The following is a 16,425-nucleotide window of genomic DNA, read 5'->3' on the forward strand; positions in this document are numbered from 1 at the left end:
CGGCTGAGTCAGCCTCGGCCCCCGGCGTGCGGCAGCCTCACCGGCAAGCCCGGGCAGGCTCGGGGCTCAGGGCAACCTAAGCTGCTGGAGACAAGTCGTTTGCTTCCAACAGCGAAGGACTTCTTTTCCTGTCTGTAGTCTGCTGGGAGATGAGTGAGGTGCGGTGTTCTGCGTTTACCCTCCTGTGCTCGCCTCCAGGTTGAGCTCAGTGGCAGTCAGAAAGATGAGCTGTTAGTGCCTGATGGAAGGAGGAAATGTGCATCTGCTTTGCTTTGCTCTCCCCAGCTCTCTGCCAAAAGGGCAAGCCAGCCAATTCGTGCATAATATTGGAGTCCTCTGCCACTGAGCAGCTTTTGCACAGCATCCAACTGTACAAGGGCACGTCCCTGGAGCCAAACAACCTTTGGCTGTACTTTTGCCTTGGTGGAGTAAGATCAGAACAAGAGAGCAAAACAGACAGATGCTAGAATCAGCAACCACGTGTTGACCAAGAAAACACTAAAGAGGAAGAAGCCTTAGTCTGTAGAAACAAGAGGTAACTCACTGTAAATCTGTCCCCACCTCTTTTACTGCCATGACCCTTCCTAAGCTCTTTAAGAAGTTGGATATTTCCTGCTTTCAGCATGGCTGTTGTTATACTCTTCTGTTTGTACATGAAGTTAGCCTGATAAGGAGATTCTCTTGTTTGAGGAATGTTAGAGGAGCAGTGGCGTAAAAATGCTCTCAGCTCTGGGCTAGTTGGTGACTCACGCCCAAAAGTAGCAAAGCTATGGGAGAGAAAAAACCCCAAGTGATGTTAGATTCCTGGTGGGTAAGCTAAGGTGGTGTAACATTATGTGCAGAACTTGTGCCTCAGGCCACAAGTCTCTGAGCTGAGAACATGTTGTGCTCAGAGCCTGATTTTTGTCCTGGAAGGCCAAAGGTTTACCCAGCACAACTAAACTCAGAGTCTGATTTTTGTCCTGGAAGGGTACAAGTTTAACCACCATGGATAAACTCAGAGCCTGATTTTTGCCCTGAAAGGCTACAGCTTTAACCACTATGATACCATGGATAAACTCAGAGCCTGATTTTTGCCCTGGAAGGGTACAGCTTTAACCACCATGGATAAACTCAGAGCCTGATTTTTGCCCTGGAAGGCTACAGCTTTAACCACCATGGATAAACTCAGAGCCTGATTTTTGCCCTGGAAGGCTACAGCTTTAACCACCATGGATAAACTCAGAGCCTGATTTTTGCCCTGGAAGGCTACAGCTTTAACCACCATGGATAAACTCAGAGCCTGATTTTTGCCCTGGAAGGCTACAGCTTTAACCACCATGGATAAACTCAGAGCCTGATTTTTGCCCTGGAAGGCTACAGCTTTAACCACCATGGATAAACTCAGAGCCTGATTTTTGCCCTGGAAGGCTACAGCTTTAACCGCCATGGATAAACTCAGAGCCTGATTTTTGTCCTGAAAGGGTACAAGTTTAACCAGCATGGATAAACTCAGAGCCTGATTTTTGCCCTGAAAGGGTACAAGTTTAGCCACCATGGATGAACTCAGAGCCTGATTTTTGTCCTGGAAGGCCAAAGGTTTACCCAGCACAACTAAACTCAGAGCCTGATTTTTGTCCTGGAAGGGTACAAGTTTAACCACCATGGATAAACTCAGAGCCTGATTTTTGCCCTGAAAGGGTACAAGTTTAACCACCATGGATAAACTCAGAGCCTGATTTTTGCCCTGGTAGGGTACAGCTTTAACCACCATGGATAAACTCAGAGCCTGATTTTTGCCCTGGAAGGCTACAGCTTTAACCACCATGGATAAACTCAGAGCCTGATTTTTGTCCTGGAAGGGTACAAGTTTAACCAGCATGGATAAACTCAGAGCCTGATTTTTGTCCTGGAAGGCTACAGCTTAAACCACCATGGATGAACTCAGAGCCTGATTTTTGTCCTGGAAGGCCAAAGGTTTACCCAGCACAACTAAACTCAGAGCCTGATTTTTGTCCTGGAAGGGTACAAGTTTAACCACCATGGATAAACTCAGAGCCTGATTTTTGCCCTGAAAGGGTACAAGTTTAACCACCATGGATAAACTCAGAGCCTGTTTTTTGCCCTGAAAGGGTACAAGTTTAGCCACCATGGATAAACTCAGAGCCTGACTTTTGCCCTGAAAGGGTATAAGTTTAGCCACCATGGATAAACTCAGAGCCTGATTTTTGCCCTGGGAGGCTACGGCTTTAACCACCATGGATAAACTCAGAGCCTGATTTTTGTCCTGGAAGGCCAAATGTTTACCCAGCACAACTAAACTCAGAGCCTGATTTTTGTCCTGGAAGGGTACAAGTTTAACCACCATGGATAAACTCAGAGCCTGATTTTTGTCCTGGAAGGCTACAGCTTTAACCACCATGGATAAACTCAGAGCCTGATTTTTGCCCTGAAAGGCTACAGCTTTAACCACCATGAATAAGCTCATGGCCATCAACCACAAGTAAACTGCCATAAATTAAATCGTAGCTGTTAAGGAGGTGTGACATGGTAATTTTAATTAGTGATCCCCTGGGACTTCCCATATATTTGCATTTTCCTTGCAGAGTGAAAGGCATGAGAGGAGCAGTTTTATTTGCATACAAGTTCTCCCCTCCTCCTCTGTGGATTAGAAACTGCTCTGCCTTCCAGAAGGCTGAGGAGCATCAAGTGAACCACTCAGCTCAGCTGCCCTCCCAGCTGGAAAGGAGGGAGCCTTTCTGCCCACGTCTGCAGGAACTCAGTGCTGGGTCCCTAGGCAGAAGATGCTGTAACGTTTCTGTGCTTGACCACTGACTTTATTCTCTGCAACAAGTTGTTTCTTCCCACTTTCCCCCTCTCACTTTATTTGTGACCCTTCTCTCTGTCAGACTTTCCTGGCTCTGCCTGGAGTACCTCTGTGACCCGGAGGTCCTGCTGAGGGCACCCCAACATTCTTTTCTTGCTTTGGTAATGTTCTTGAGGAATTATGACACCTGGCTTTCAAGGTTTCTCCTTGATGGATTCCTCAAGCTCTTTCTCACGTGTGCTTTCCCACTAGCAGCTTTTAACACTGACTTTGAGAATGTTTCCTTAAAACCTGATCCATGACCATTTTGAGAGCTGGAGAACAAGCAGCTCACTATTTGGAAAAAATACAGTTTCTTTTAAACATCCTAATTGTGAACCAGGTTAATTTTTACTGGTGGTGACTGTGCTGCCCCCATGACTGCCTCTGATCTTAGCTGTAGCTCTGCACTGGCATGTGCTCTGACCCCTGGTGTCCCCCGGTGCATGGGGCTGTGACGCATAAGGTGCTGCTGAGGTGGGTGTGTGCACATTGTCTGCGTGCTAGCACAGCAGCAGCCTCTCCTCCTTTCTGGGAGAGGCTGCAGATCTGGGTGGCTGTCTTTAGAAACCTGGCAGTGGCAGCTTTGTGGTGCTTTTGGCACCCTGCAGCCAGAACCATCTCAAAGGGAGGGCTGCATGAAAGGGATATCTTTGAAGGGTATAAGTATTTATTTACAAAGAGGTTTGCATTGCATTTGTTTTTCTAATGCTCAGTTTTCTGCTCTGAATGCAGTTATGGGGGACAACTGTCCTGTCTGGCAGGACAAAGAGAGACATTAGCCTGGAGAAGAGGCTCAGGGGTGATCTCATTGCTGTCTATAACTACCTGAAGGGAGGCTGTAGTGATAAGTCCCTTGAAAAGGATCAAGGGTTTTTTGCAGTGGTAAGTGGTCAGCAAAAGTGTTAAAGGTAAACTGATGCTGAATCACAGAACGGTAGAGGTTGGAAGGGACCTCCAGAGATCATCCAGTCCAGCCCCCTCCCAAAGCAGGATCACCTGGATGATCTTGGAGGTCTCTTCCAACCTGGTTGGGTCTGTGATTCCATAGGCCTGGAACACAAGCCCTGTGAGGAGAGGCTGAGGGAGCTGGGGTCGTTTAGCCTGGAGAAGAGGAGGCTCAGGGGTGACCTCATTGCTGTCTACAGCTACCTGAAGGAAGGGTGTATCCAGGTGGGGGTTAGTCTTTTCTTGCAGGCAACCAGCAACAGAACAAGGGGACACAGTCTCAAGCTGTGCCAGGGCAGGTCTAGGCTGGATGTTAGGAGGAAGTTGTTGGCAGAGAGAGTGATTGGCACTGGAATGGGCTGCCCAGGGAGATGGTGGAGTCACCATGCCTGGAGGTGTTGAAGCCAAGCCTGGATGGGGCACTTAGTGCCATGGTCTGGTTGGTTGGCTAGGGCTGGGTGCTAGGTTGGCCTGGATGAGCTTGGAGCTCTCTTCCAACCTGGTTGATTCTATGATTCTATGTCCATTAAAAAAATATGCCAGCCAGATGAGATCAGGTGATTAATTAGATTGAAAGGTTATGCTTAAGTGATTATTTCCTAGTGAGCTTTATTTTGATTGCTCTAGGTGATAGAATCTTTAAACATTTTGATATTTAAGCATTTTTACCTGAGGAAAAGGAAATTATTCTCGGGCTTTAAAGGAATTCCTAGAGAGCTTACTTGTAGCCAGGCACAGAGAAGAGCTGTGTGCTTCTCCTGGGGTGGAATCAATTAACCATTGATGTATTGACCTGATCTATTTCATAGATTATTATTTTCATGTAATAACAATAATAATTTACATAACTAATACTGAGCCAAGCAAAATGGTGCTTATAACAGAGCAGCAGCTACCTGGGCCTCTTGGAGCATGCTTGTGCAATTCCAGCGTCCTGCTTCCCTTTCTGTATTAACAAGCCTGAGTCACCAATTATCTGACTGAAAACAAAAGTAGATGATGGAATCATAGAATGGCCTGGGATCTCCCAAGGTCATCTGGTCCAACCCCCCTGCAGTCAGCAGGGACATCCTCCACTAGGTCTGCTTGCTCAAAGCCTTGTTGAGCCTCACCTTGGAGATCTCCAGGGATGGGGCCTCATCTACCTCCCTGGGCAACTTGTTCCAGTTGAGAGACCTGATGTAAAGACACTTGAGGGGAGCCCCAGCTGTGTGCTGGAGGGGCACAAGCCTATGGCTACAGAGAGGCAAATGCAGTTTTGCCTGGGAGTGAAGCATGGATCAGAGAATCACAGAATCAGTCAGGGTTGGAAGGGACCACAAGGATCATCTAGTTCCAGCCTCCCCCACCATGGGCACAGACACATCACACTAGACATGCTGTCTAAGGCCTCAGCCATCCTGGCCTTAAACACCTCCAGGGATGAGGCTTCCACCACCTCCCTGAGCAACCTGCTCCAGGGTCTCACCATCCTCATGCTGAAGAACTTCTTCCTACCAGTCCTATCCATTTCCAGCTTTATTCCATTGCCCCCAGTCCTGTCGCTACCTGGCAGCCTAAAAAGATGCCTCAGTATGTTGATCTGCAGGGGTGAAAAGTACTTGGGCTTTTTAACAGCAGACAAAAATCAGTTAGCCAAGCCTAAAAGGCAAGGCATGGAGCACTGGAGATTCTGATTCTTCACAGGTCTTCTATAGTCAATTTCAGTCAAATACCGGTGGTAGCAAACTCATCATGAAAATGAAGAGCTGTTCTCTTACTGCCCTGTGCAACTGATGCCTAAGAAATCCTGGATATTTGTTTGTGAAACCACTGATTTTTTTCCTCTGGTACTCTTTAACCTTGTCCTGGCTTCTGATGCCTAAGAAATCCTGGGTATTTGTTTGTGAAACCACTGATTTTTTTCCTCTGGTATTCTTTAACCTTGTCCTGGCTTCCCTGTCGTTTGGACCCGCTGCACTTTGTAATGCCATGGACTTTGTTTTATCAGCCTCGTATCCAGAGATAGGTAGTTACATAAAGTCATTGCCTGGCTAAGGAGCAGCATGCACTGACTGCCACTGCTCCTTCAGCTCTCAGCTCTTTCTGGTTGTGTTTCAAATTCAATTCAAACAGTGTTACTTCTTTGGTGCTAGTGCTTGGTGCTGCCTCTATCTGCCCATTCAGTCTGTTGCTCTTCAGCAAGGATAAGTGCAGAGTCCTGCACCTGGGGAGGAATAACAAACTGCACCAGTACAGGCTGGGAGGTGATCTGCTGGAGAGCAGCCCTGTGGAGAGGGACCTGGGAGTGCAGGTGGATAACATCCATGGCACAGCAATGTGCCCTGGTGGCCAAGAAGGCCAATGGGATCCTGGGGTGCATTAAAAAGAGTGTGTCCAGCAGATCAAGGGAGGTTCTCCTCCCCCTCTACTCTGCCCTGCTGAGACCTCATCTTGAATACTGTGTTTAGTTTTGGGCTCCCCAGTTTAAGAGGGACAGGGATCTGCTGGAGAGAGTCCAGTGGAGGGCTGCGAGGGTGATCCAGTCCAACCCCCACCTTGCAGTCAGCAGGGACATCCTCAACTAGATCAGGTTGGGCCCTGTCAAGCCTCACCTTGAATATCTCCAGGGATGAGGCCTCAACCACCTCCCTGGGCAACTTGTTCCAGTGTTCCACCACCCTCATAGTAAAGAACTTGTTCCATAGAATCATGCTTTTTTCCCAGCTGGGGGAAGGTTTATAGCAGGAATTTCAGGAGTCCATGCCTTTTCTCCACACAGTGAACTCCTGTGAGGTGATTGGAAGAGCTCATCATGCTTTAGAGCAAGCTTGCAGTGAGGACAGACATTTGATTTTTTTTTCCCTAGGAAAATCCATCTTTGGATGTTTTTAAGGCAAAGCTGATTGTGGCTATGGGCAGCCTGATCTAGTGTGAGGTGTCCCTGCCAATGGCAGGGGGGGTTGGAACTGGATGATCTTTGAGGTCCCTTCCAGCCCTGACAATTCTGTGACTGTGTGAGATGTGTTCTGGGGAAGGGATCTCAAGGAAATGGAGATGGCCTTTTCCCTGTGAGTAAATGTCACCAGCTCACACCTGCTACCTGAACAATAGAAATACTCAAAGGCCCCAGTGCAAATAAACACAACTATTGAACTCACAGGAGTTTCTGCCACTGGTGTTTGCTTCTCATCCCCATGAACTGATTATCCCCTGAGGCTTTTCATCTCTTGCTTTGGCCTCCAGGAAATCTGTGAAACGAAACCAAAACTGGTTTCAAGATGGAATTTCCTCCACCCTCCTCATTTTTGGTAGAGGTGTGTGCCTGTGTTTTGTTCTGTTATCAGCCACAGTGAGTGGGTTTGGCTGGAGAAAAAAGGTTTGACACAGTAGGGTGAGTTCTGAGACCTGGAGGTGTTGAAGGCCAGGTCAGATGAGGCTGTGAGTGACCTGGTCTAGTGGAAGGTGTCCCCTGGCAAAGGGTTAGAATAAGATAATCATAGAATCAGAGATTTTTCAGGGCTGGAAAGGACCTCAAGGATCATCTAGTTCCAACCCCCCTGCCATGGCCAGGGACACCTCACACTAGATCAGGCTGCTCAGGGCCTCATCCAGCCTGGCCTTAAACACCTCCAGGGATGAGGCTTCCACCACCTCCCTGGGCAACCTGTTCCAGTGTCTCACCACCCTCATGCTGAAGAACTAACATCCAATCTGAATCTACCCACTTCTAGTTTTGCTCCATTTCCCCTAGTCCAGTCACTATCTGACATCCTAGAAAGTCCCTCCCAAGCTTTCTTGTAGCCCCATTCAGATACTGGAAGGCTACAATAAGGTCTTGGAGCCTTCTCTTCTCCAGATCCTTTCCAACCTAAAGCATTCTGTGAACCTGAGAGACAGAGGTGCCCCTGGCAGTGTTGCATTGATGTCAGGCTGCACTCCTATCCACCAGCTTCAGCCTTACACCCTCCCTTCCATGAGCTCCCCATGGGGACTAACCTGAGGAATAAATGGCCTCTAAAGTCCTCCTTCAGGATTGCACTTAGCACAAATCTGCCCAACAGCAAAAAAAGTTAGTCAGGTCTCCTGGGGAGATCAAATCACAGAATCCTGGGATTGCTTAGGTTGGAAAAGACCTCTAAGATCATGGAGTCCAATTGTGCCAAGTTCATTGTACAATGCCTCTAAGCACCACATCTACATGTCTCTCTAGTGCTTTCAGGTATGGTGTCTGAGCCACTCTCCTGGGCAGCCTGTTCCAATCTAAACCTCCCCTGGCACAACTTGAGGTTATGTCCTCTTTGCTGTTTCTCAGGAGAAGAAATTGACACCCACCTCACTGCAGCCTCTCTTCATAGAATCATAGAAACACAGAATCAACCAGGTTGGAAGAGACCCCCAAGCTCTTCCAGTCCAACCTAGCACCCAGCCCTATCCAATCAACCAGACCATGGCACTAAGTGCCTCATCCAGTGTTTTCTTGAATGCCTCCAGGCACGGCGACTCCACCACCTCCCTGGGCAGCCCATTCCAATGCCAATCACTCTCTCTGACAACAACTTCCTCCTAACATCCAGCCTAGACCTCCCCTGGCACAGCTTCAGACTGTGTCTCCTTGTTCTGTTGCTGCTTGCCTGGCAGCAGAGCCCAACCCCACCTGGCTACAGCCTCCCTTCAGCTAGTTGTAGAAAGCATTTAAGGTCTCCTCTCAGCCTCTTTTGCTGCAGGCTAACCAAGAAGGTCCCTGAGAGGGAGTTGTGTGTGGATGGCCTGCTTTGAGTTTGCAGCGAGGTTAAACGTTGATGGCAGGCACATTAGTGGTGGTGTTTTGTTTCAGAGCCGGCTAAGGCTTCGTTTACATGGCAGCTACTTCTCTGAAACCTGAGTTAAAAAAAACACAAAGCATTTAAGCCTTCCTGCCAGGGCCAGCAAAACAACTGGGCAAAGCCAAGTCTGTTGTGTGAGGTGAATTATTGACAGCTAGGAGAATAGCTGCAGCTCTCAGAGTAGCTGCAGGTCTCACCCGTGCTGTGCCCCTGGGTGTGTGTGTGTGGGGGCTGCCTGTGCATTCCTGCAGCTCAGCTTTCCCTCCCCCAAGGCAAGGCAAGGGGAAGGAGAGCCCAGGGGAGTGAGCGCTGTGAGGAGCAAACTTGTGCAAGCTGAAGGAATGGCCTGGTCAGCTCAAAGAACGAGAGGCACGAAGCTCATCTCTCTGCTAGGTAACTCTGGTGGTGAATTAAGCAATTGCTGAGTCCCTGCTCCACACCTAAGTGGTGTTCTCTCTGCAGCTGCCATCAGCAAGACCTCTGTATTCAGCTGGCCAGGGGCCAGGATGGCAACACTCCCAAGACAAAATGCCATGCACAGGAATGCATCCAAGCATCTTTATGCTTTTTAGGGGGGAAGTTTGCATTGGCTTTTTGAGAGCAAAGGCTCTTTAAAAGAAAAGGGGTGTGGAAGGGTTGTTTTTCATGCACGTTTTGACTCAAAATATGCAGACAAAAGAGCCTCCTTCCATGCCGTCGCTATAGCTACGGCTTTGGATCATTGTGCGGCAGCCTGCGAGTGGGGAAATGCCAAGCACAGAGGGGGCAGCCAGCCTGTTGCTCCTTCTCACAGCTGAGTACAGGCCTCCACAGATCTGCCCCAGGCCACCTTCCACAGAATCGGCAGAGTTGACAGGGACCTCAAGGATCAGCCAGTTCCAACCTCCTTGTCATGGGCAGGGACACCTCACATTAGATCAGTTTGCCCAGAGCCACATCCAGCCTGGCCTGAAAACCATCCAGGAGTGAGGCTTCCACCACCTCCCTGGGCAACCTGTGCCAGTGTCTCACCACCTTTATAGTGAAGATGTCTAATCCTGATGTCTAATCTAAACCTCTCATTTCCCCCAGTCCTATCATTACCTGACACCCTAAAAAGTCCCTCCCCATCTTTCTTGTAGCCCCCTTCAGATAGTGGAAGGCCACAATAAGGTCTCCTCAGAGCCTTCTCCTCTCCAGACTGAACAGCCCCAACTTTCTCAGCCTGTTCTCACGGCAAAGCAGCTCCAGCCCTCTCAGCATCCTCATGACCCTTCTCTGGACATGTTCCAGCACCTGATGGAAACACTGAAATTGCGAAGTCTTCTGCTGGCTGTCTTGGTGTGGGAAGAACTTCCCAGGTCATAAGCTTGAGCGTGAGAGCAAGGAGGATATTTGCACCTCAGCTCCCCAGAGATGTTATCAGGGCTGTCTAACACCTACTCTTTAACTCTTGCCCGGAGGCAGGAACACTGCATTAAGGCAGTAAGTGTAACGCAGAAGACCAACATACCTGCAGAAAACACTCTACTGGGCATCTTAAATATAGCTGCAGAGTAACTTTGCTCCCTTAGTAGCTTGTGAAAAAGCTACTGAGGGAGTTTAAAACTGATCTTGAGCTATGGCACTACCACATCACTCTGCTGGAGACTCTTTTGCCATAAATGTGAGAATATTTTTACAACCCCTGCCTCTTAGGAGGATCTCAGTGAAAGTCACATCTGAAAGGTCTTCGCTTTTCATGTGTGTTTCCAGCTATCACAAGTGGGCTAGAAAAGGTCTTCTCGTTTAGTGCTGCCTCGTTTCCTGTGACTCCACGAGAACCTGTTTCAGCAGAAAATGAAGTGCTGAACAGGCATTGGCAGAAGAAGGTGAAAAAGATCTGAGAAATGCTTCTCAACCGATTGCAAATTTGACTAAGCTGCTTACTTTCCTAATTACAATGCTTAATTGGTTAGCTTTGTTCTGTGCAATCATACACCTTTGGTAGCCGCCTTGTGCACCAGAAGTCCCACGCCTGAGATTTCAGCAGGTCTGTCCTACGTATTTAATGGTTTACTTTGACAATGAAAACGTTCTTTAACTGCTGCAGAGCCAAACCAGCTTACCCTAACTCCAAACCAGACTCCACCGGGACTGAGAGGCAGGAGTAGGTTACTGTAGCTCAAAAAGTTAGCAGTGAAGTTACTGTAACTTCCTCGATGAGATCACCACCAAAATGCTCTGTAAGAGCTGCTGCTGCTGATCTTGTCCTTCTCATGTCTCCAACTCTAGTTACCAGGCTGATTCCTCGAAGGGGCTTACTCTCACCTCCTTTAGCCTACTGAATTGCAGAAGAGCACAGGTTCAGCAAGAGCGAATCAGGATGCTTGGAGCCTTGGCGTGAGAAATGCAGAGTTCTCTTCCCCTGGGGCAGGAAAGGGATCTGTGCCTGAGGTTGCTGTGAGTGGAACTTGCACAGCAGCTGAGGTGTCTCACAGACACGGGCAGCATCTGGAAATGACTGATTTCTAAGCAGAACATGATCTGCTAATTTACATGACAGGCTTTAGGCTCTGTCCAGCCTGTGTTGGTCTGGGGAGCCAGCTTGGGCATATGTTCATTCCTGCTCTCTTCCAAGAGCTCCTTTGTCTCTCATTGGCCTTCTCACTCCTGAGGACACAGCTGACAGCTGTATCGCACACCTGGATAGAGCTGGCAGCCTGCTGCTTACATTCTGTTATAAACAAACCAGAACACAATAGCACCTTGCTGCCAAACACCCTGCAGAGCCTGCTGTTTGGGCCAGGCAGAGGGACACCTTGTTCCTAAGTTAGCATTACCCCAGTCACTGCTCACTGCTGTCTAGGGTGAGACATCTTCCAGATGACACAATTTAGGCAGCAATCATCAAAATCTGTTCAAACCCCTGGTTTATTTAAACCAGGTCAACATGACAAGACAGGTAAACCTTCTATGTCTTTGAAGTGAAAGCAGTGCTGGTCAAAGGAAGCCTTTCATGGCAGGGGTACTACAGAGCAAAAGCAGAGCAGCATGAAACTTGTCTGCAGCACTTCTAGCATCAACTTCTGGGAAGGGCAGATACAGTATTGCAAAACTGCTAAGCTCATTTCCAAGATGATTAAAATGTTGATGAGCAGCATTATTTTCACTTACTGCTGAATAGAGATTTGAACATGCAGAGTCTGAGTTTCCCACTGCTTCACACAGCACCTGGTTTCAGGCAGCTCAGCCCTGAGGCTCATGGAAAACACTCTGCACAGAAGCCAAAGTCCTGATGTGGGTTTGTGTACATCAGAAGCATTCAAGTGTTACTTTAAGGGTCACAGAGGAGTTTGTGTGGTTCATTAAAATACCTTTTCCTGACCAAATCCATGTTTATGATTTAGACTTCAAAACTACAGCAAGATGCAGCTTCCCCTGCAAGGTTATGCCCCTGTGTTCTGCAGTTAACTGGGAGGCCCAAGGAAGAAAAGACAGAACTTCCACATTTCCCAGAGCTGCTTTCTATAGAGGGCTGAGACCAGCAGCTTAACTGCAGGATTCCAACATAAATGTAGCTCATTTGCACAGTAATGCTCACAAGGCAGAAAATAGAGAGGCTGAGCTCTTAACTCCTCCACACAGCTTTAGTACAGGTGCTCAGAACCTCACCCCTGGATCCTGCAGCCACTCAAGCCCCCCCTTTTTATCATCTCATCAGCACGGAGGCACATTGTGCTGCCCTTGTCAAGGCGTTTGGGTGAACAATCTTCTATTAACGTGCATGCAAGATAAACTGAGACTCAAGTCCAAGTTCTCACCATCAAGTGAAAACACTATTTATTTTTATAAAAGGCAATAATTAAAACAAACCCTACCAGTGTGTACATTGTACACATTTGAACAACACTTACAAGAATGAAGTTTCCATATACAAAGATTACAAGCCCACACTGGTAAAGGATGCACACAAGCAACTTCAGATGCCTCCAGCTCACAGGACCGATTACTCTATGACCACACCTGCATAGCATTTTCATGATTAGCATCCACACTACTTTATTCCACTACCAACTGTACAGAGAAAAGCAAGGAGTTTATTCAGGGAGCACAGATATTCGCAGGAAGAATTTATTTGCCGGAACCATCTCACTCTTCTGTTGCCATCTTCAAGAGATACTCTTTGTCAATTTTGAAGAGCCTCCACCCCTCCTCAGTGGAAAGATCAGATGCACCCCTCCTCTTGTAGAACCTGATGGATGGTTCGTTCCACTCCGCAACGAGGAAGTGCATGCTGCTGCAGCGGCACTTGACGGCGACCTGCAGGAGCGTGCCACACCACACGTCTCAAACAGCTGCCCAGTAATAACTGGGCACATCACTCAGCAACTGTCTATCACCACAAGTCATCAAGTTCATTCTCCTGAGTTACACCTCAGCACTTTGTCACTGTTTGTTAACAGACTCGGGGCAATGTTTTAAAGCTATCTAGTGTCCTCCTGTCACCTCTGATTTAGTTCTGCTTAGTGTTGAAGGAGAGGCTCTTATGCGGTTGAGAGAAGAATGCTGCCCTGCTACGTGTCCTCAGCTCTGCTTTTCAGATGTGTGAGGGGATCCTTTCTTGAACATGTAATCCTCACAATCACGAGGTGATTTGCATTATGAACAGAAGTATCTCAACAAAGCTAAAGTCATCCTGAACCACCTGACTCATGTATCTGCCCACCGAGCCAGCAACTCCAGTGGACGGCAAACATGGGCAGTCATACAGACAGGCCCCCTAGAAGTCAGTGACCCCTGGAATGTGACAAGGGTGTGGGCCAGATGGAGCTACGATGAATGAACCAGAAACAGTATAAAAAACCTGAGCTGCAACAGCTTAGTGAGGGGGGAATACATCACCTAGGACACACCTCAGGCTGAAGACAGCAACCCAGGAACATCTCTCCCTCTCAACCCCATGAAAGAAGTACCATGGAGTGGTAATTATCTCTCTCCTGCTCACTCTTTCTCTGTATTCTCTCTCCCCTTATTTCTCTGTTTTGTTTATAAATTTCTCCTCCTTGCTTTTTCCATTCTCTTCTTTTTGTTTAGTTTGCTCCATTCTCTCTAATAAATAGTCTCATCCTGATATATGACCTGGGTTTTGTCTTAAATTTCACTCACTGGAATACTCAAAAGAACCACACCACCTTCCCCACTTCCAGTTCGAGACAGCATTGCCTGGACATACCTGACTCAAGTTCTTCAGAATCTCTGACCCAATGCCCAGTCCTAGGGAAAACAAAACACCAAAAAAAGAAGAACTTTAAGCTTTTATTTTCAAGAAGCCCTGCAGGAAGCAACTGATGTAGTTCTGTGGCACATACCTCTATACTCAGCCATCACATAAAAATCTTCCAGATACAGCAGTTTCCCAATCCATGGATCGTAAGTGAAGTAATACATGGCAAAGCCCACAATGCTGTGCTCTGAAACAAAAAGAGGCAACTTCAGCCAGACAGAATTTAAAGGGCACTCAAGTCTTACATGCATGTTTAAACAGAGATTCTGTCACGTGCAGACATTTACTACTAGGTTAAGAATGGATTTTGCAAATAAACACAGTGAAATTTTGATTTCTGACAGTCTCATGTCAACCAAACAGAACGAAGATTGCCATGCCCTGAAATCCTCAAAAGCATAATCACCGTGTGGAACCAAGTACAAACAAATGCAACCCTGCTGATTTTTCAGTGCTTCCATTCTAGAGTTCAAACAGAAACTTCACACAGCAGTTCACCGTTTAGAAGGCTGCCCCAAACTCTGCTTCCTTAGCAACCAAACGGTCTTATCTAACGCCAAAAACCACTGATCTTTCAAAGGCTGTTCCTCAGTAACTGCACCGAGTGAGAAAGCATGGTCACAGGTCGCTTCCAGAGCACCACTTCCAGCATCTCAATTTATGCTTCCCCTGAGAGTATCATTACCTTCAGCACCATAAAGCAAAGCTGCAGCTGCCATTGTAATTCTGTGGCTCAGCAGCCCACTCAAACCTAAGCCTGGAGTACTTCAACTACATTTGCCCTAAGACTCTGCACACACTGCAAGAGAAACGTGCAAACAGATTTCTGAGCTACTACTGTGTCTTGGATAAACGTTTGGGAATAGCACTTGTCCCTGTAGACCTTACCTCATATTATGATCATCTACTTTATTGTGTAACGGATCTTTTAGTTACCTCCCCGCCCATCCATGTACACAGAAGGGCCATGTACATGGCGAAGCTAGAGACTGTAACCTGAAGATTGGGGACAAATTAAAGAAGAAAATGTGATTCAACAGGATTACATAAAGGTAAGTCAGGGTCAAACAAAAAAAAAAGCCATATAAGTAACTGGAGTTAAGTACAGTAAGTTATACCTCATCTTCCCACGTCTCCAGGATTAGCAACTACTTCAGCTGAGTAGCACTATTACGTTACTGCATTTAACAGTTAACCTGCTCCTTCTACCCCAACTCACTGGTTGAGCCTTATGTATAACGAAAACATTAAGTACAAGGTGTCTCACGTGTACTTCGCGTCAAAAACTAAGTATCAGGGAGCCTCACCTTCAGACGACCACTGTTCTTTGGGCACTTCTGCAACCAGGCAGTGGTAGAAAGGGCGCTCGCCAAAACCATCCTCAAGCAGCTCTAGAAAAGCAAATGAAAGAGGTACTAAAACTACAGATACCATCACTAAGCAACCAACCCGCCGAGCTTGTATCACTTCTATACCTTTCTCAGTTAGCACCACTTGATCCTCCATGTCTTCGTATTTCGCTAGTTCCTGGAAGAGAAATGAGTTTCAGCGGACCGTCCCCGCAGGTCCCCGTTGCCGCTTCCTCACTGGCCGCTCCCCACCCCCCGCCGCCTTGCGCAAGAGCTTGCTTTGTTCCGAAACCAAGGTACCCCCCCTGCTTCTCCCCGGCTCCGCCGCTGAAGGCGATGGGCGCCTTCCGAGATTCCGGCCCCGCCGCGCCCCTTCCCAGTAGCGCAGGGGGCACGCACCGGTCGCCCTCCCTCCGTCCCCACACCTTGATCAGTCGCAGCAGGTCGGGGCAGTCCTCAGGCCGCGCAGGGCGGATGCTGAACGAGGCCATTTTCGACGGCGCTTCCCCCTGCGGCCCCCTCGGCTGACAAGTCCCCGGTGTGTGAACAGGAGAAGCAACTGTTTCTTCATTCGTGTCCCGGGCGCGGCGGCCACCTGCGGTCAGTCAGGCTGCGAGCATGTCCCGGCGGCGTTAAGCAGATAGGGAACGCTCGTCCAGCCGCGAAGATGCCCGAACCCAAAGCGCCGCAGCGCTCTATGGGTTCGGTATTTATGGGCGCCGCGCCCCACCCCCTGCCCGCAGGCGGGCCAATGGGAGCGCCCGCCGTGCTCGCCCGCAGCCAATGACAGGGCCGCGCCCCGGAACCTTGTCTCCGCCTGTCCGCAACGGCTGGTGCGTGCGGTCCCGTGACTCGCCCCTCCCGCGCCGACGCGCCCCCTAGCGGCGCTGCAGGGCGCCGCAAGAAGACCCCCTCAGCGGAGTGGGGGCAGGCGCGGAGGGGAGCTCCGCACAGCCCCGCCCGGGGCCCACACTGCCCTCTCTCCCCCTCGGGACCAGAGGCTTCTCCAGCATCTTGCCTTCAGGGTTCCACGAAAAGGTGACCCTGTCGTTGCCCCAGCGAGTGCGACCGCGCCTGACTGGGGGCTCTTTCTGCGAGGGCACTGAGCGCCCTGGCACCATCTTAAAGGCCGCAGCCCCTCCTTGGCCGCGGGCTCAGGGCGGTGCTTTTCACCCCTCTGTGGAGGACAACGAGGCGCCTGCCAGCGCGGTTTGCTTTTTACCCATGTGTGGA

At 48.8% G+C, this 16,425-nt stretch overlaps 1 protein-coding gene across 1 annotated transcript; it reads right to left on the bottom strand.

The window, feature by feature from the left end:
• Positions 1–12,373: 12,373 nt before the first annotated feature.
• SAT1 (spermidine/spermine N1-acetyltransferase 1) lies at positions 12,374–15,885 on the bottom strand. The gene is made up of 6 exons (XM_064151998.1): positions 15,618–15,885; positions 15,319–15,370; positions 15,151–15,234; positions 13,929–14,030; positions 13,793–13,833; positions 12,374–12,879 (listed from the first exon to the last, which is right to left on the bottom strand). The coding sequence occupies exons 1-6, from the start codon at positions 15,681–15,683 to the stop codon at positions 12,709–12,711; spliced, it is 516 nt and encodes a 171-aa protein (XP_064008068.1). The 5' UTR covers positions 15,684–15,885; the 3' UTR covers positions 12,374–12,708.
• Positions 15,886–16,425: the final 540 nt, after the last annotated feature.

This window comes from Pogoniulus pusillus, chromosome 12 (genome assembly GCF_015220805.1).
Source record: "Pogoniulus pusillus isolate bPogPus1 chromosome 12, bPogPus1.pri, whole genome shotgun sequence".
NCBI lineage: Eukaryota > Metazoa > Chordata > Aves > Piciformes > Lybiidae > Pogoniulus > Pogoniulus pusillus.